We start from the raw sequence: 20,553 nt of genomic DNA, 5'->3' as shown, positions 1-20,553 counted from the left end.
TATACGCAAAAAGACCTCAAAGAAGAAAGTGCTTGATGACTTGCAATCTATGTCGCATGTTCGCTCAATTATTCGCGAGCATGGGAAACTTCCTAAGGGACATAACTTTAGATTGTTGAGGACAATACATGCATACAAATTTCGTTATTACAATGAACGTGAATTCTCGCGTGTCTGGGTATGTTAACTTGCGGCACCTTGCTGTTGAGATTGCCACAAGATTCCCTAATTCTCCCAGATCCTTCAACTGATGATGTTGTCATGGAGAATCTAATGGTACTTAAGGGAGTACTCAATTTCAAGTGTGACGAAGAGGTGGTTAAGAGAATTCCCAATATCAATAAATTGGAGATAATGTATTCAGGGAGAAAGAGAGTGGAGCGTGATGATTATTATTGTTTTGCCAATATTGAATGTTTGGGTAAACTAGAATACCTCAACATCTCACTTTGGTTCGATTTTAGAGGAAGTGACTTGTATAAGCTCATGTTTCCCCAAAACCTCAAGAGTTTGACTCTTTCGGTAAATGGTGGGTTTAAATGGGAAATGATGTTGGAAAAGATCGGTTGGTTGCCCCTTCTTGAGAAGTTCAAGCTATGGCTTGGATGTTACATTTTCCACAACTTCTGTATAATATATTTGCAATTGAACAGTTTATCACGTGTTTTCATAATCTACTATTCATATACATGAATCTCATAAACTTTAATGGATGTCATGTTTATGCATAATCAAATAATCTGTAGGGTCCGATACATATGTGCTTTGATTCACAAGTCTCAAACTTTTTCATTTGTTATCAAGTTTTTATGTTTTAATATGCAAGATATTGTATTTTATATAAAAATCAAATTATTGCGGTCTTTTAGTTTTAGATGATTTCCCCAATCATTTTTCGTACCAAAAAAATGCCCACGAAATTTTAAAATTTGCAAAACAATATATACAAACTATATTAACACAATTTTACAATGCAAAAAAATAGTATAGTACTCCCTCTACCCAATTAAAAATGAAACGTTTTCCTTTTTGGATTGTCTCATTAAAAATGAAACATTTCCTAAAATGGAAACAACTCTATCTCTACTTTTTCATCTCTTTTACTTTACTATCTCTTCATTAACTCACAAAACAACACTAAATAAAATTCTGTGCCGATTTTCAAATATTTCATATTTAATGGGGTGGAGGGAGTATATAATTACGGATCACCAATATCCCCAAATTCTGCAAAACAATATACAAAATTTATATTCACAGTGCACCGCAAAAAAAATACTCCCTCCCCTCCGCCCTTCATTTTTTTACTCGTTTTGAAAAAATGATATATAATGGTTAAAGTGGGTAGAATGTAAAGTAAAAGAGAGAATAATGTAGGAAAGACTCGGTTACTTTACACTCTCTCTACTTTAGTACTCCATCCGTTCTGCTTACATAAATGAATGATATGCTACATACCTTATGTGAACACTACTCTCATTTGACGCACGTTTAGCGTTGTTCGTTTCGATTTATATATTTAGTTTGAGTCTAATACATTATAAATGTTGGTGAAATTTTTTATTTCACAAAATTCATAAAAATCAAAGCTTGATTTACTCGTTTTCTCTACAGTTTCAAAATAAATTAATACAATAACAAATCAAGCTTTGATTTTTTATGAATTTTGTGAAATTAAAAATTTAATCAACATTTTTTTATGTATTAGAATCAAACTAAAAATATAAATCGAAACGAACAACGCTAAACGTGCGTCGAACAAGAGTGATGCATACATAATGAGCTCACACATGCTATGTTGTATATCATTCCTCTATATGTAATGTGTTGACCAATTCTAATGGTAGATTTTCAGATCTTGGTAATGGTTTTTCAAATTTTCAAATTTCTGGTATTGGATTTTCAAATTTCTATATTTATGCAATTTAGAATTTTTCGGATCAGATTAGATTTCATAGTTAGAATTTTGGATTTTCAGACAATTCGAATCAGATTAGATTCATTTTTCATTAAATTTTGGATTTTCGGATCAAATCGAGAAAAAATCTGATTCCAAATCTGAATGTTCACCCCTAAATTGAGTAAATTTTTTTTTGCCCCACAATATAAGAAACTGATGTCAAATTGTTAAGTGTGTAGATAATAAACTATAACATAAAATAAAATATGTGACATAATTGAGTGTCAAAAAGGCTAACCCTACATGAGAATAGATACTTGGGCTTCTTCGGATTAAAATAGGCTGAAAAGGTAAAGGGTGTACATGAGAATATATACTTGGGCTTCTTCGGGCCGTTCGCGGGCCAATTGAAAAAATGTCACATAGGAGTTTGACCAGTTTCTGGGCTCTGCTGCATCAAATAGGCCCACTACGACTTACTCCACTGTGATAATTATAGCCCACTAATTTAACTAAAACAGGGCCCAAAGTTTTAGCCCATTTAATTCTTCTCAAATTCGACCGCCAGCCGCCACCACCGCCAGATCCATTAACTACCTCTCTCACTCTCACCCGCTCTCTTCCATTTCGCCCACAAACCTAAATCCGTAATTTGCAAATCTTCCTCTCTCACTCCAAAATTCATCGCATCAATCAATCAACGCCTCCGACCGGCCGTTGCCGTCGATTATCGGCCGGACGATCCGGCACAACAGCACGGCCGAACAGCCAGCCGCCGACTTAGCACGGCTTCTGAAAACCATCCCTTTCCCTGACTCGATTGATTGACGATGGGAGTTCCCGCGTTCTATCGGTGGCTGGCGGAGAAGTATCCAATGGTGGTGGTGGACGTAATTGAGGAAGAGCCTGTCGAAATAGAAGGTGTTAAAATTCCGGTGGATACGAGCAAGCCGAACCCTAACAACATCGAATACGATAACATGTATCTCGATATGAACGGAATTATTCACCCATGCTTTCACCCAGAGGATCGAGTAAGCATATGATTTTGATTAATTTGGTAGTGTCACCTTATTCTAGCTCCAGGCACTTGCTTTTTAAGCATAGTAGCTGTGTTGAACAAAGCGAATTTGAATAAATTCAGCCGTTTGTTGTCGTCACTTGTCACTCTACCTAGGAAATGATTGATTGCTAATGTTTTGTCGCATATACACTGATAAAATTCCTCAACTGTTACTTTGAACTTTCTCTTGGCTAAGGAGGTATCAACGTCCTGAAATATATCCTAAGGATTTGGAGTCGCTGAACTTGCTTTGCTTTTGAAGAACTAATTTCTGATTTAGTTTAGCCTATGCAACAGTGTTCCATTCTTTGAGACGAAAAATCTGATGATAAACTTTATGTATCGTGCAGCCTTCTCCAACCACCTTTGATGAGGTGTTTCAGTGCATATTTGACTATATAGATAGACTTTTTGTGATGGTACGGCCACGGAAACTGCTTTACATGGCTATAGGTGAGTAAATAGGTTAAAATTCTTGATTAGCAATGGATAAGTTGCGAGTCGATATTGGCAACATTTATTTAACTCAAACTGGCATTTATTGTTAGATGGAGTTGCACCAAGGGCTAAGATGAATCAACAGCGGTCACGGCGTTTCAGAGCAGCCAAAGATGCAGCAGACTCGGTGTGTCCCCTGTTATGGTCTCATTACAAATATATAGTGTGAAGTATGTTTTTCTCATCATATAATTTTTAGGCAGCTGAGGAGGAAAGGTTACGTCTGGAGTTTGAAAAAGAAGGGAGAAAACTTCCTCCCAAACAGGAATCCCAACTTTTTGATTCCAATGTTATTACGCCCGGAACACCATTTATGGCTGTTCTATCCGTTGCTCTACAATATTACATTCATCTAAGGTTAAACAATGACCCTGGATGGAAAAATGTCAAGGTATTGCTGGCATGGATTCAGCTACTTTTACAGCATGTGTAGACTAGTAGAACTTCTTTAATGATTTATGCAAATTTCTCTGCCTCCATGAAGGTTATCCTTTCAGATGCAAATGTTCCTGGTGAAGGAGAGCACAAAATCATGTCTTATATTCGCCTCCAAAGGAATCTTCCTGGTTATGATCCAAATACCCGTCATTGTCTGTATGGATTGGTATGGCATCTTTCTGTTTAAAATGTAGGCAATATTCTGTGACTTATGCACTTCACAATCATTGATTATCATCTCTTTCTGCGTTGTAGGATGCAGATCTGATCATGCTTGCTTTGGCCACTCATGAAGTTCACTTTTCTATTCTTAGAGAGGTATGCCACTGGTTGCTTGACACTCTAACTTTACTTACTTTAATCACTTGATTTCGAAACCCATTAATTCATATATTTTGGAAGACGTGACAGTTTGAAGTTGAGTAAAAAACATATGCTACAGTTGATGGGGTCATATGTTTATAATTATCTACAGAATTGGGTGTTAATCTCGTTCACCATCGTTTAACTTTCCTCTGTATGACTATTATTTTCTCCAATTGTGATTGCAAGGTCGTGTTCACTCCAGGACAACAAGATAAATGTTTTCTTTGTGGTCAAGTGGGTCATTTAGCTGCAAATTGTGAAGGGAAGGCAAAGAGAAAGGCTGGAGAATTTGATGAGAAAGGTGATGCAGAAATTGTGCCTAAAAAGCCTTATCAAGTAAGTTGGAAATTACATGATAGAGCATCATAAGTATACTTGTGTGTGTAAATTCAAATGCTAATGTGGCCTTTCATGCAGTTCTTGAACATTTGGACTCTTCGTGAATATCTGGAATTTGAGATGAGGCTCCCTAATCTTCCTTTTGAGATTGATTTCGAATGTATTATAGACGATTTCATCTTCATGTGCTTCTTTGTTGGTAATGATTTTTTACCTCATATGCCAACGCTCGAGATTCGTGAGGTATGTTTTGTAGATGGTATTGTGTCTCCTTTGGGTTGATTATTTAATTCTTTTTTTGGATAAATAAAAAATGTCATGGCCGGGGTGTTTTGTGACCTGTTGATATGGTTTAACTGTTTAGTAAACCTAGTAAACCTTGACTTCCTTACTGTGGCATTCAATTTTATTTGACAACTCAATGTTAAGATAGCTGAAGTAATGATGGGAATAATTGAAAACTCTTATAGTTTCTTAATCTTGATATGAATATGGGTATCATAAGTTTTTGTAAGGTTTAACCAAGAGAACAATTGAAAACAACAGACTGACACCTATGGAGTGTGGAATGCAATATGATAGATTGTTAATAAGATAAAAGACATTCTAACCACTGTCCATATAGGATGATTGAGTTGAGAGTTCATAGTATCTAGGTTGTAGTATGATGATTTTCTAGCATGGATAATACTTACGGTGAAGAGTTTCTTAAGTTTCTAAGAAGCTTAAAGCTCTTGATACTAGGTCTATGCGCATCATGAAACTCAAACTTGTAAGTTTCTTGAAGACATTGATTTCAATAATTGTTTATCTTGGTCTGGCTATTACTCTTTTTAAGGAGAATATGAAAATGGTCATGCAACATCTGATAATATTAAGCTGTGATCATTTTGCATCTGTTCTACCACATAACTTATAATGCTAGTTTGCTAACCATAACCATTTCCACTAGGTTTGAACACTTTTTTACCTTACTGATTTCCTTCAGTCCTATCTACTTTCCAACAATAATTCATAATATTCATGGTGCTGCTAAATGCTAATGCTTCTAATCTCTTCAATGCACAGGGTGCAATCAATTTGCTTATGGCTGTTTATAAAAAGGAGTTGAGGGCTATGGGTGGTTACTTGACTGATGGAAGCAAGGTATGTTTGTTATGAGTAAATAGTTTTATCACTCGAAAAATGCCATTTTATGAACCCTCTAGACTCTACCAACTATGCTACTTTTTCTGGGCGGCTGCAATATACACTATTTGTTTGATAGTTGGCTGGTAGCCGCTTCAAGGAGAACAGTTTTAGCAATATTCCATCTGCGTGGATTCCAGGATAACTCTGCTGGTGATAGCACCAAGTGGCAATGCAAAAAAAAAACTTAGTTTGGTTAATCAAAGTTTGGATGGCACAAAACAAATTACCCTTGTATTAGGAATTATGATTCTTTTCTATGTCTCCCATCATAGAAATACTTTTGAGACTTGAATTTTATATGCTATCATTTTTGTTTGTTTTTCCAGCCAAACCTTAGCAGGGTAGAGCACTTTATTCAAGCCGTGGGGTCGTTTGAAGATAAAATATTTCAAAAACGGGCCCGACTGCATCAGGTTTATTCTACCCTTATATTCCACTTACAACTGTGCTAATTTATTAGAGCATGCTCTAATAGTATAACAATCATTACTGATTTTTCCATTATATTCTTGTGGCTATACTTAGTTGTTTTGCTTGGCCCTGGAGTTGTTGAGATTTTCTTTAATCATGGTTGTCTTGATGAGCTTGCTATTTTAAGTCATTAAAGGACTACTCCCAGATGGAAGTAATTCTCCAGTTTGTCAACATTACACTATTCATGCTTATGTGAGAGTATATAATTTATGTACGCAGAGACAAGCTGAAAGAATCAAGCGCGAAAAGTTTCAAGCTAAACGAGGAGATGATTGCGAACCAACAAACAAGCCAGATTCTTTAGTTCCAGTCACTCGATTCCATGGTTCTCGTCTTGCTTCAGGTCCTTCATCTTCACCCTATCAGCATAAGGGCTCTTCATCTAACGCGAGACGTGATCAGCTTGACCATGCTACCTCAAGCTTGCCTAGAAAAGTTGCACGGGTTGATCTTGGAGCCACTATAGGGGCTGCTATTGTTGAAGCTGAAAGTGGTCTAGAAAGTGAAGTATGTTTCTTCTGAAAGGAGAAAAAGCTCATTTTTATTTCCATTTTCGAGATTTTTGGCAGTTTCTATCAGTCGGACTGTCTTCTATGTTTTCGTGTTATCATTGTTTTATGTTATACTCCCTCCGTCCCACAAAATTATGTGCACTTTCCATTTTCGTTTGTCCCACAAAAATATGTGCATTCCTTTTTTGGAAAGTTATATCAATATAATAATGTAGGTCCCCCTATCCACTAACACTACTTTAACTACCATTCTCCCCCTCTCTCTTACTTTACCATACCATTCTTTTCCTATCTCTTACTTTACCAATTTTGTCTTAATTCCCGTGCCATACCCATTGCCCATATTTTTATGGGACGGAGAGAGTAGAACATTTATATTCATATGTACGATTGTCCTTTATCTTATCATGTTATTGTTGTTTCTTTACAGAATATATAAGTTCTAGACATAGTGACAAACTTATGATTATTCTGTGTGCAGATTCAAGATAACAAAGAAGAGCTGAAATTGAAGCTTAAGGAGTCCCTTCGAGGGAAATCTGATGCTTTTAATCAGGAAAACCCAGAGGAGGATAATGTGAGCATTAGCTGAATTCTTTCCTTTGTACATACTTCATATTAAGTTCACACAACACTTACCCTCCGCCACCAAACTATGAAAGTATTTGTTAGGCTTAGGTGGAATGAAGTTCTTAGTTAACAATATTTCAGTTTTTAGTTAATTCTACGATCTCAGTCCATGTGTGTATTTAACCATTTATACTTTAATCTCTCCAATTTAGTGAGTTATGTCCTTAGTTTAGGCTATCTATTAGCTTTGCTTCCCTGCTCTATTACTTTGTTTTGATTAGGAGACACGTAATTCCTAACCAATGTTGGGTAGTATTCTGTGTTTCCCTCCCCTCTTCCTCTCCCTAAAACTCAGTGCCCCCCCCTCTTAAAGTTATCATCTTAGTTTTTGCTTACCCCACTAATTCTTTTGATCACTAAAAATGTTGAAGAATTATATTGGAAAGCAAATACTACATTTTGTAAGAATTATATTGGAAAGCAAAGAGTTTAACCAACATAAAGTGTATGCCTTAGTTCCTATTGCTAACAAAACTTTTTTCTGAAGTTGAGCATTTTAAAACCGTGTTGATCTGGCGAATAATTTGTGAATTTGGTTTTTCAGGTCAGATTGGGGGAACCCGGTTGGAAAGAGAGGTACTATGAAGAAAAGTTTTCTGCAAAATCACCGGAAGACCTTGATGCTATACGAAGAGATGTAGTAAGTAGTTCAACTGGTTTCGTTGACTGCTAAATGAGAATGTAATTAGGTTTTGAGATTTCTTAAAACATGCCATGATTGCCATTCAGTGTTTGCTTCGATCTCTTTTAATTAAATAGATGAACAATGAGTTCACTAGCTTATTGATTTCTTACAGGTCCTCAAATACGTAGAAGGTCTATGTTGGGTTATGCACTACTACTATGAAGGGGTTTGTTCCTGGCAATGGAAAGTTTCTGTCCTCTACTTATGTTTTAATGTTTATCTCAATGAAACTAATGACAAGTGAATTTCTCTTTCTTGCTCAATTCTTTTCAAACACTTGGTTGTTGTGTCTTGTGTTTTGCCTTCCCTAACTGAGCATAATATCATCAAATAGCAATGCCTTATGCTTGAACAAATACTGACTGCTTAATTTACTGTTTGGCGAAGCTTATTAAGAAATTATATGCTGGGTTCTTGATCTATAAAAATTCAATTTTCAAGCTCTCTGATACAGATATCAAATAGGAGATATAATGCTACAACCTTGCTGATCATGCAACTCCTATTTGCTTATCTACAAACACTTGGAATTTTGATACTACATACATTGTTTGCTGTTATCCTGTTACTGATATTTGAGGATCGAACATGTACCTTGAACTAGAAAGCTGTGTTTTAAATGGAACTTAACCCCCTCACTTGTGTACTGTGAATTTCAAAACACGTTTCTTGTGTAGAACACTTGTCTTATAGAAAGCATATGTTTTTGCAGGTTTTTTCCCTACCATTATGCTCCATTTGCTTCGGACCTTAAGGATCTTGGACAGTTAAACATAAGCTTTGAGTTGGGAACCCCATTTAAGCCGTTCAATCAATTGCTGGGGGTCTTCCCTGCTGCAAGGTTGGATTTATGTTCTCTCGTTGCTTCATACCTAATTGTTCTGGTGTTCTAACTGAGATTATCTTCAGTGCTCATGCTTTGCCCGAGCAGTACAGGAAATTGATGACTGATCCAAACTCACCGATATATGACTTTTATCCTACTGGTACAAATCTTAATACTTTTTTGTCAAATCATAGTACTATGTTTTTATCGTAACCTGAAGAAGCAGTTTTTTTGTCTTCTTTTCAGACTTTGAAGTTGACATGAATGGTAAACGGTTCTCTTGGCAGGTATGTTCTCATGCAGCTGAATCTTACAATACCATTAATTTAAATTATCTGGCTTTGAATTTTCACTCATATTCTCTGATTTTCTTGGGTTAAGGGTATTGCCAAGTTGCCTTTCATTGATGAGAGCCGTCTGCTTGCAGAGGTGGCGAAAGTTGAGCACACACTGACGGTACAGTAATGGCTTGTTCTTGTGATGTAACTGTGAATTTTGCTTAGGGAGGTCCAACTTGCTAGATTAGAGTGTGAAATAAGTTAATGTACATGAGTACAAAAAATAAAAAAAAAGTCATATTGTAAAATCGTTAATAACTATTTACTGGAGTATCTTAAAAAAGAAGTCAAAATATTCATCCAAGGGCATAAAATGAAAATTTGTGCATGATTAACTAGTAGATTGAGCTTAGCAATTGTGTGCTAATAATTGACCAACAAAAAATCTAGTGCTAAGTGATGAATACAATACTAAGAAAAAAATGAATAATCTGAAATATTGATATATTCATTGTGGTACTAGTTTGAATACCTAAATTGAGAATTGAAAAAAACTCCAACAAAAAACTCTCATGGAAAGAACCAATGAAGTAAAAGCCAAAGATTTGACGATAAGCAAAAAATTACGGGGTTTTTTGAAATAAAAGTGAGTAGGTGAAGGGTTAACTGGATCTTAATAAATTTTGGTTTAACAAGGCTCGAGTAAAGAATGAAAGGCAAAATAATGCCTAGCATTACTAACAGTGGGCGCATTGGGTCGATGAGGTAAAAATTCGGGTCGCGGGTCGACGAGTCGACTGGGTCGAGAGACCCAAAAATCTAGGCTAATTGTTTTGCCTTTTAATATTAAATAAAATAAATATATTGCTCTAATGTTTATAATATATCAAATAATATAAATGTAGACGCAATTCATGTGAATAGAGATAAAGTGGGAAATAGAAATGATCAAAATATCAAAACAATTCATAAGTCATAACACGATAAATAATTGATACCATTGTCTGAAAATATCAAAACAAAGGAATATATGAAGGGTGGCAGCAAAAGATCTTTGAATTGTTTATTTGTTTAGGAGTGAAGAGGCCGAATTCTAAAGTGTAGAAAGTAGGTTTGAAAAGTTTGATGTGGTGCATGCATATATATAGAGAATTGTGATTCAGAGAGCCAGAAAACATAGTGAGAGATTTGAGAAAATCAGAGATAGCATATGTTTAGGGCGACCTAGGCGACCCAACGGCGACCCTGTATCTCGATCAACCCACCCATGTTGGGGCGGTGATGGTCTCGACCCAGGCGACCCGAACGACATTTTGACTACACTGATTACTAATAAATGAAACGATGCTTTGAATGTAAAATTGGCATTGAATTAAATATCTAACACTACTACTAATAATAAACCTTACATTTGGTATGTTTGAAATTTGAAGGGGGGCACTAGTGCCTCCCTTTGTCTCCTTTTGGTCCTGTCTCTGGCCCCTTCTCAATGATAGTGTGGTTGTGGTTTTATGAGTGGGTCTTCCAACTAAGTTGAATGGCTACATGCAGGAGGAAGAATCTCGAAGAAATAGTACAATGTCTGATATGCTTTTTGTGTCATTATCTCACACACTGTCGCCATATATATTCTCTCTCGATGATCGTTGTAAGCACATGACTGACAGAGAGAGAATTTCGGTGAAAGAGCGGCTTGATCCAGGGGCAAGGTTCTCCTGTTCCTAAATTAATTATTGCATGGACATAGGACATCTTTGTTGATTGTACATATATTTTCTACGTCGTTGTGATCATCCTGCTTTATTTATAAATTGTATTTGATCAATATGTACACATTCTTTTGGTAATATCATGACTGATCTAAAACTTGCTATGTATTGCCTAGCAGAAGTTTTTACTGAAATAAGTACTGCCTGGAAAAGGAAGAATGATATTTGTTCTAATAGATGCTACCTATTTCATTTCATTTTAAGATGTATTTCCTCCATTAGCAACTTATATGCCCCCCTTGTTGCTCGAGCTGAGTTGTGTTGGTGTCAGTTTGTAGGTGGAATATGATGTCATAGATCCTTAATGTGGCATACACTTCCAGTTTTCGTCTTACTAATGATTGAACATTGGATCCTTGCTGGACTACTATCTAAAAAGATCTTTTGATTGGTTTAGTTGTTACATACCAATATGGCAATATCATGGATTTACATTTGACATATTTTTAGTTTGCATCTATTAGCATTTGGACATAGTTTCATGTCTGTGAAATTTGAACACTCTACTCCTGAGTTATGCTCTAATTTATTAGTAGGATCAATAAGTCTATTCCTTTTGTCTTTTGGAAATGCCTGTCTTGCAGCATCGTAGGGCTGGCCTCTTGATGTTGGAATTTGACTAATTTCTTTTACTCAAATTATGGTAAAAATCCTATACAGACTCTTTCTGATTTTATTTACGGCTGTATACAGTGGTGGAATGAATGGCTATATCTCCCTTTGTGCTGGAGATCCTTGCCCTCCTGTCTTCAGATCACCTATTTTGGGGATGGAAGATATTATGAACAACCAAGTCATGTAAGATTCATAAAATTGCAATTTGGATTTTTTTGGAATAATATGCCAGTTGGTTAGTTGCACTTATATTACTGTCTGACCATACAATGTTTTGGCGTTCAGATGCTCTATATATAGGCTTCCAGACGTTCATAAACACATAGCCAAACCACTGCTAGGTGTTATTTTCCCAAAGAAGGTAAACTTTGAGAAAAATTGTTTGTCTGGTCTGTTTTGGTACCTTTTGTTTTATGGTCTTAGCAGCTATATTGTTCTACAACTTTTTCTTGAGGTGAACTTTCCCCTACCTGATGTTTTATGTGAATCAGGTTTAGGTTTTGTTAGTTGTTTGCTTGTTCTTAATACATTTTTTGATGTCATGGATAAAGCACTACTTTTTAGATGTTAAACTTTTTTATGGTCTGTATGAACTCAAAATACTTCTTGTTGGGTCCATTTCATTAACAGAGTTTTATTTGTAAAAAAACTCTTTTGTGGGACAGGCTGCATATAGACAAGCCAAAGGGGTGTCATGGCACTTTTAATGGGGCAGAGGGAATACTCCCTCTGTCCCATTAAAAATGAAACGTTTTCCTTTTTGGATTGTCCCATTAAAAATGAAACGTTTCCTAAAATAGAAACATCTCTATCTCTACTTTTTCATCTCTCTTACTTTACTCTCTCTTCATTAACTCACCAAACAACACTACATAAAAACCCATGCCGATTCCCAAATGTTGCATATACGGAGGGAGTACTATTTTTAGTATCAAAATATCCTGAACTCGTACATCTACTGGCATGATTGATTTCGTAATAATGTAATATATAAGGGAATCACAGATGTACTTGGATAGACTGGGTTAGTGGGAGGAGGGAGTGCCAACATGATGTATATTTGCTCACTCCCTAATTTCTCAAATCCATATTCATGCAATCATTTCATATTATCAACATCCATTTTTGGCTCTCCAAATTCATCAACCAAAAACCCATGGGTTACTGGTTATTTCTATCGGTAAAACTAGAATGATGCACTAGATAATAAACTTAATGCAAAGAAAGTAAAAAGTCTTCCAATCTTCTTCTCAAACCCTTAGAAGTCTGATTTATTTTATACTTTCTCTGTTTTTTTTGCTTTCTTCACTGTATTCTTTAAGGGAGTTGCTGCCTGATTCCTTTTTCTTTTCATCATCTAGATTGTGACAGTTGGTGATCTGAAACCTGAACCTGTACTTTGGCATGAGGATTCTGGAAGGAGGCCATTCGACAATGGAAGGTATTGTATTTTTATCTGGTGTTAGTCTGTTTTGGGTGGGTCTATCTCAGATGTATTAATGGAACAATCTCTTAGCAGGTACAACAACAATCACAACAACAACCACAACCACAACCAGAACCAGAACCACAACCACAACCATAACCCAAATGGAGCCATATCTGGCCGGCAGCTTGGAGAGGCTGCACATCGCCTTGTTCTTAACAGTCTGCAGCATCGGGAAGAGCACAATGGCCATGCTGGTCAAATGCATCATCCGTATCCTCCTCATGCTGTCGGACACAGACCTCAATATCAGCATTACCAGAATCATACATACCCAGGTGGAGAACATGCTGCGATGCAAGCAAGTTCTGGCTATTCTCACCATAGACCACCAAGCTCAACGGCTTACAGACAACCGTATGTTTCACAACCCCAGAATCAACATATCAGATTCCAAAATTCTGGGAATGAGGTATACGAAGCTCCTGTCCCATACGCTAGGGAATACAACAGACATGGATACTACCCACCTCAACATAATGGACATGGATACGCTCCACATCCTGCTGGGAGTGGAGCTCATGTTCCTGATGCATATTTCCATCCACGACCTGGATACAGTAATTTAGAAGCCGACCAACCATATGGGAGTAATTATAATAACCATAGAGCTGGTAATTGGGTGCCCCCAGTTAATCCGAATGCTGGCCGAGGATACAACAATTCTCGCCAAACTGGCAATCAGTACTCAAGTTCGGATAGGGGAGGAGGAAGAAGGCCGCCACAGTCTAATTATCGAAGGTAGTATGCCCCTAACCTAGCTCGTGGGAGCATGTTCAAGGTGTACGAGCGTTAGCTGTAGAATTTCATGATTCCATATTGGTATTTTATTATCAATTAGTTTGAACTTTGAATGTAGGGGAAAAGGTCGATATATGTTATGGATGAGTGGCTCATATAGGAATAGCTTGTATGTTGTAAACCCCCTTCTATATTCTTTTATTTGTGTTGAATGTTTCATTTTTGTTGTATAATACTAAGATTTGTAAACCTTTGCAGTTTTGAGATCTCTCTTTAGTTTGGTTTGTCTTCGTAGAAGTAGTAATTTATGACTGGCAATTTTGTCTGTAATGAATGAGTTCAAATGTTATCGTTGTGTGTCATGTTGACAAGACACAAAATTAGGATATTAATTTAGTTAAATTATTATTAGTCTATGAATTTAATACGGATATTTAATTTAGTTATATTATTATTAGTGTATGAATTTAATTTGGATAGTAATTTAGTTAAATTATTATTTAATACTCTCACTGGCCTATTAGAAATAAAATGTTTCATTTTTGTACGCGGTTTTGAAAAGTTATAATATATTTTAAGTAGAAAAAGAGTAAAGTAAGAGAGAATAATATAGATGAAATATATTCTACATTATTCTTTTTTTTATTGTTCTCTATTTTAACTATTTATTACTTCCTCTATTCATGATTAAATGTTTCATATCTAACCTGTATGGACTTTAAAAATTGTTTGACTTTATAGCGTAAAGTTGGTATAAAAAATTAGTGGGAACATGAGGACTATTTTTATATATTAATTTTATAATAAAATGGTAGTGGAATGAGTTAGTAAAATGTAGGGTGCATTTACCTAATATAGTAAAACTGAAATGAGATATTTATTGTCGGACCGATGAAAAAGTAAAAGTTGACAAATGATATCAATTTATACTCCTTCCGTCCAATAAACGTCTCATTTTGCCATTTTCGTCCGTCCACCAAAAAGTGTCCCATTGTTTTTTACTACTTTTGTTAATAGACCCATATTTCACTAACTTTATTTCACCCACATTTCATTATAAAATTAATATATAAAATCATATGAATCTTGTTGATTCAAGAAACATAAATATGTCGAAGACTTGTTCTTGCAGATATTCTAACAAACACAATAAACCAAACAAGAAATAAGACAATAAAAAGATGGAAAAGTAGAAGATGATAAGTGTGATGATTTAGATTAAAGTTTAAAAAAGAAAACCCAAAAAGGCTACTTTCACAAACAACAACCTAATGGGAACTATGTTGAGACACAAGAACTAGCATACCTTAGCAAATAATCTATGTCGGACAATAACTTAAGTGCAACTACAAAGGATTTTGATAAATCTTCAACGATGAAGGATACTCAATGTTGAGACTTTGTTTGTTTATAAAAGAGTAGAAAGCTGCTACGGAAAAACCTTAACATGTTTATTTATACTAGGAATGAAAATGGGCAAAATAAAATTGTCAAAAAGTCATATCCCGGACTAAATGCCCGGTCGGGCAAATTCTTCTAGAGCCACGCGGCTTTCGTATAGCGGCCTTAACTTCATCATTCGGGTTTCGATTGAGACGTTTAAGGTACTCATACGAAGCTCTTTTGACGATGAAGAAAATGTGGCTTGAGAAGAACATTTGGACTTTATCTTTATAGAAAAATTCCGGTTTGAATCGGACCTCTAACTCTGACTTGGCTCCTTGTCTTGTCCCCACCTTCTTCTCGGACCCCAATCAACCCATGACCCTCGATGTCGTGGTAATCTATGACGTTGAATACCTGGATTCACATCATAGAATTAGGACCTACATTCTACCAACCCTTTGCATTCACTTTCCACTACATTCTTAAAACCGTGTCCGGTTTAACATAGCCTTATATTGATGGACGGAGGGAGTAGCTCTTTCTCCTTTTTTTTAATTATGATCACCCTTAGGTCTCAACTCATATTCCAATCTTCTAATACTTGAAAAGTTTTAATAAAGTACAAAATGGGCACAAGAGAAAACAAAACCAGGTCGAGCACTGCCAAACAAACTGGTCTTAGCAAAACATCATCTCATCAAAGCCATAAACAAAACTATGGTTTTGTGTTTTGTTTCATCCCTCATGCAAAAGGTTTAATACCAGATGAGGAGGTGAGCAACGAAGAGAGCAGAGTTGTAGGTGGTTAGCTCGCCCTGCATCGAGTTGTTCCTTGCGTCCACGTACGTATCGTTGAGAGAGGGCCCGCCAGCAAGCGCTCCCACCGCCACATTAGGGTTAGGCTTATCCACTTGAAACCCTCCTTGCAGGTGGGGAATTCATCCCCCGGAATCGAGGCCCCTCTGTGATGCACGTATTCCGGTAACTTCCCACCGTACCCCACCACGTAGCTCATACCCATCGGGTTGTTACCAAGCACGTATTCGACCTAACACCATTTGTTACAAAATAAATAGGTCTCATTGCATGAGTGAAAAACTATACAGATATGCATACCTGTGTCCGTGCGAATTCGCGAAGATCCACAGGCGTAAATGTCGTCCCATCGCACGCTATGGTGTGCAGCGTTCATGTAGTCGCTGTAGAGGACTGCTAGAAACGCTGATGCGACCGGATGCTGCAATGCGTTCCATTCACTTACCCATATCAAACCATCTGTATGTATTTAAACAAATATCTCATGTCGATGTAAATTAAAACCACCAATTAATAATAATTTTGAAAGTATTAGAATCAAACTAAATGTATAAGCCGAAATAAATAATGCTAAACGTGGACTGAACGTGAGCGGTCTGTGTTCACTTAGTATATACTATAACATTTTTCTACTATATTCAATTATTGAAATAATATTTTGGATATTCTAAATTTTAAATTGTAAACGCGAGAAGGCTAAAGAAGATTACTCTCGGTTCTACTGGAGGTGGCGGATGGTGATTCCGGTAGAAGGCCGCGCATTACAACTTCTGCAGAGTCTCGATATTGCACGAGGATGTCGGAGTTGGAGATGTCTTTTCCTCCGAAGAAGCTAATTCGAGATATTAGGACCTGCAGTCGAGCACATGCATGCTTAATTACATGTACTAGTCCAATACTATCACCGTTCATGGAAAATAGTCATAGTTTTCTATTTTGGACCATCTACCAAATTAGTCTTTATCTGTTTTTGGTAATTTTTTCTGGGGTGAACTTTATTTTTCACTTGCAATACCTAAATCATTTTTTTTCTCTCTTATTTTACTAATTTTGTATCAAAACTCATATCATCCACTACCAAGACTATTTTTATAGACAAAAATAGTAGTAGTATGTATCTATGTTGACGAATAAAAATAAATAAATATTCACATCAGTATAAAAAGAGAACTGAAACTACCTGGGCTCCAGGGAGCTTGTTGTCCCAGCTAAACCATGATGGATTCCCCCAATCAGCAAACTGACCGGCCTGTTTCCCGGTCACAAAGTCGAGATAAGGTTGCTCGGCCGTGGCGTGGTAGAGCCATCCTGCGGACCACAAGAGCTCATCCCCATAGCCGGTGGAGTTATAATACTCTCCAACTTGAGGAATGCTGATGCTATAAGACTTCCTATACTTGTCTGCGAATGCAAACAATTGACGAGCATGCTTCTGAAGCAAGCTCGAATACGTAGTGTTAACGCTCTTAAAAACAAGTGAAGCCGAAGCCAGAGCCGCAGCTGCCTCGGCTGCAACGTCACTCCCTGGAGACGTGACGTTCACCATCGTCAGAGGCATCGCTTCCGTCATATCCTCCGGCTTGTTCCTGCAACCGTGGTCTACCTTAGGATTACCCACCTCCCAATATTTTTTCCTCCGTCCATAAAAAATAATTTTAGTTGATGTAAGAAAAATAGTGACGGATTGGTCAGATTGGTCTGTTGTTAGTGGAAAATGGAACCATTCTAATTAAACAGAAAAAACTTACTATAAATAGATAGAAAATAATTTTGATGGACTATTCAAAATGATAAAATATGACTATTTTTCGGGGAGTATTGACAAACACGGATTTTGCATATTTTTAAGAGCTAGATTTGACTAGTTTTAAATGTCAATCATGCAAATTATGTTCTTAAATTGCATATATTATACATTTGGTATTTTGAATGTGTTTGTTGATAAATGATAGAAAAATGTGCAAAAAGGCCAAGGTGTAGCAGCCTCTGCTCGAGCTCATTCTGCCAGCAAGTTTGAAGTTCAATCAGTGCTTACTACATGTCATTCTCTCCGTCTTCGAAAGAGCTTCGCGTGGATACCTTAAACGTCTCAATCGGAGTTCTGTAATTCTACGAACATTGCGCAGTGCAGTCAAAGCTGTCGGAAATTAGGCGAAAATTCAAGGAATGAAGAAATTATTGCCCAAATCCCTCCTTTTAATTACAGATTCGAAAATATTATATTTTCAATTAATTGGAGGATACTTTTTACCATTCTAAATCTTTTTCTAACTTATAAATACCCATAACCTAAATTATAATCTTCATCTCAGAGCCTCCAATCCTACCCCCTCTCTACACTCTTTTCCATTCCATATTCCATACATAATTCATCCATCTTTCATTGGAGCGGAGCTCTGCAGATCCAGGCAAGAGAAGACTGAAGATTGAAGATTCAACCTTGGGTTTTATCAATTCTTTTCATGTCTTATACTTTTATTTTTGTTTTTACTACTTGTCTATGAGTAGTTAAACATCATTTGTAGATTTTTTGGTGAAAACTATTATGAATATGTTTTGATTTATTGAATTGAACCTTTTTCTAGCTCTTGTGATTGTTTTGCTTGTTCTTGTGCTTTTATTGTTCTTTTGTCTAGCCAACTTGAGAACTATGTTCGTCTAACTAGATTAATCGAGAGATAGCTAGTTTTACGTGGTAAAAGGAACGAGTACAACACATAGGTTTATCTGCACCCGAGAGAGGGGACCCTTTGTGAGGGCTTGAGTCTTAGGAACTTAAGGAGTTAGAATCTAATCTATTGGAAGGAGACTTTGATAGTTAGAGTCTAATCTACTGGATAAGTGCACTCGAGAGAGGGCTTATCTGAAAATCGCGACTTTCCTAATAATCCTGGAGACACATAAAGGTAAAGGTTCTGTGAGATTAATCATCACTAGGTCGTAGTAGTTGGATCCTAAAACTCTACTTTCTTAGCCTGCTTTGTATTATTTTGTTTCTATACGTTTTTTATATATTTTTTCTCTAGTTTAATCTTACTAAAACCCAAAAATACTATGTGTCTCTAGATAGTATATGACGCTTAGTATATAATAGCCAGTTGCAATCTTATTCCCTGTGTTCGATATCCTGGTACTGAAAAATGGAACCATTCTAATTAAACAGAAAAAAACTTACTATAAATAGATAGAAAATAATTTTGATGGACTATTCAAAATGATAAAATATGACTATTTTTCGGGGAGTATATAATAGCATAAGTGATGATGAATGAATCTAAATGTATAGGACATTATCGACCGGGTGAGCGTTGACGAGGAAATCGGTGATCCATTTGAGGGAAGTTTGAGCAGGCTCCAATTGATCGACAAGCATCATTTGGGTGCGTGCCGTATTCGAGAATGGCCCACGAGAGCACGGTGGCGGTGAAGGCCATGCGAAATCCGAACTTCATATTATCGCCGGGCGTCATACAGCCCCTTGGACAGATCAAGCTTTGCCTCACTTCCATCTTTCAAAGAAGAATCCCCTCTCCAAGCTATGTTATTCTCCTCCAACTTTCCAGCTGCACCCAACACATACCAACCATCACCATCAAATATCAACAACAACCATCAACCTTATCACAACTATTTCAATCACATGTATTTAGTGTTAAAAACAAAATATTACTAACTTATTTCAAAAGACTAGTCTGCTATGAGATAGAATATGTTTAGTTTATAAACATCACATCAGTTGTCTTAAACAACCTGACATAAAATACTAGTGTCAGTAACAATCAATCCCTTAAAGGCCAACGTCCTTATTAATCATGGCTGTCTTCTTTTTTCCAAGCCACTACTCCGAGTTCGCTCTCAAACGTCGTTAGTTGGTTATGACTAACTCTTTTCTCAATTCACCACTCCATACTAACATTACAAACCAAACAGAAAAATTAATCCTAAAAGACTAATCTATCAAGATATAGAGAACTCATATTGTCTTTAGGCCTACACCGATTGCCCTAGGGCAATCGGTGTAAGAACGAGTAATTAGTGATGGGAAAGTATATTTTTGAACGTCGAAAAACTGCATTGCGATGCCTAGAGCGTTGGAATATTTCTTAGAGACGGAGAAGGTTGCAGCCAAAACCGAGCCCGATTTAGAGTTCGTCAAAAGTACGAAAATTGAGAATGCGATGCCTCCTAACACTACCAACAACACGAACCAACCCCAACACGATCCCTTTTTCTTCTTCCGATCCATCATTGTCAACGGATGAAAACGATTGATTATAAATTTTCTTCTATAAAATTCAATAATGATGATGATCTACCCTAGCTTGTTAAAGGGCGATTACTGCTTCAAATTAGATGAAACAAGAAAACACCAACCAAACAAAATGTGAAATATTAATCTCAGATTTATTGACACTGTTTTGAAGTGAGCAAGGTATTGGGTATTTTTGGATGGGAGAATGGATATATTTTTAGAGAATTTTTTGATAAAGTAGTGATAATGTGGTGGATTGGCAAGATGTAAACGTGATTAGAGTCTGCA

At 36.5% G+C, this 20,553-nt stretch overlaps 1 protein-coding gene and 1 pseudogene across 3 annotated transcripts; one reads left to right on the top strand and one right to left on the bottom strand.

Annotated features, from left to right (window-relative positions):
* The first annotated feature begins 2,493 nt into the window (after nucleotides 1-2,493).
* LOC121780408 (5'-3' exoribonuclease 3-like) lies at nucleotides 2,494-14,087 on the top strand. Of its 3 annotated transcripts, none has more exons than XM_042178022.1 (23): nucleotides 2,494-2,934; nucleotides 3,314-3,416; nucleotides 3,512-3,588; nucleotides 3,661-3,852; nucleotides 3,946-4,065; nucleotides 4,155-4,217; nucleotides 4,452-4,601; nucleotides 4,683-4,847; nucleotides 5,673-5,750; nucleotides 6,122-6,208; nucleotides 6,489-6,776; nucleotides 7,263-7,358; nucleotides 7,956-8,051; nucleotides 8,209-8,279; nucleotides 8,809-8,937; nucleotides 9,006-9,082; nucleotides 9,169-9,209; nucleotides 9,304-9,378; nucleotides 10,752-10,909; nucleotides 11,663-11,767; nucleotides 11,870-11,945; nucleotides 12,946-13,025; nucleotides 13,104-14,087. In XM_042178022.1, exons 1-23 carry the CDS (start codon nucleotides 2,731-2,733, stop codon nucleotides 13,813-13,815), a joined length of 3,243 nt encoding a protein of 1,080 aa, XP_042033956.1. In that variant the 5' UTR covers nucleotides 2,494-2,730; the 3' UTR covers nucleotides 13,816-14,087. The 3 variants fall into 3 exon arrangements, with proteins under 3 accessions (XP_042033956.1, XP_042033954.1, XP_042033957.1); XM_042178020.1 differs by having other exon boundaries at nucleotides 13,101-14,087; XM_042178023.1 differs by lacking the exons at nucleotides 2,494-2,934; nucleotides 3,314-3,416 and having other exon boundaries at nucleotides 3,513-3,588; nucleotides 3,665-3,852; nucleotides 13,101-14,087.
* Nucleotides 14,088-15,939: 1,852 nt separating this feature from the next.
* On the bottom strand, nucleotides 15,940-20,262 carry LOC121779392 (annotated as a pseudogene).
* Between the last annotated feature and the right edge of the window lie 291 nt (nucleotides 20,263-20,553).

This window comes from Salvia splendens, chromosome 19 (assembly GCF_004379255.2).
Source record: "Salvia splendens isolate huo1 chromosome 19, SspV2, whole genome shotgun sequence".
Lineage (NCBI taxonomy): Eukaryota > Viridiplantae > Streptophyta > Magnoliopsida > Lamiales > Lamiaceae > Salvia > Salvia splendens.
This window is presented reverse-complemented; position numbering and strand designations above follow the sequence as displayed.

What these genes read in the sequence shown, in the direction of transcription:
- LOC121780408 (XM_042178020.1), top strand. Translation starts at nt 2,731, where the DNA reads ATGGGAGTTCCCGCGTTCTATCGGTGGCTGGCGGAGAAGTATCCAATG. An exon ending in AACGGGCCCGACTGCATCAG is followed by an intron (nt 6,209 to 6,488) that starts GTTTATTCTACC and finishes TTATGTACGCAG; the next exon opens with AGACAAGCTGAAAGAATCAA. An exon ending in ATTATGAACAACCAAGTCAT is followed by an intron (nt 11,768 to 11,869) that starts GTAAGATTCATA and finishes TTTGGCGTTCAG; the next exon opens with ATGCTCTATATATAGGCTTC.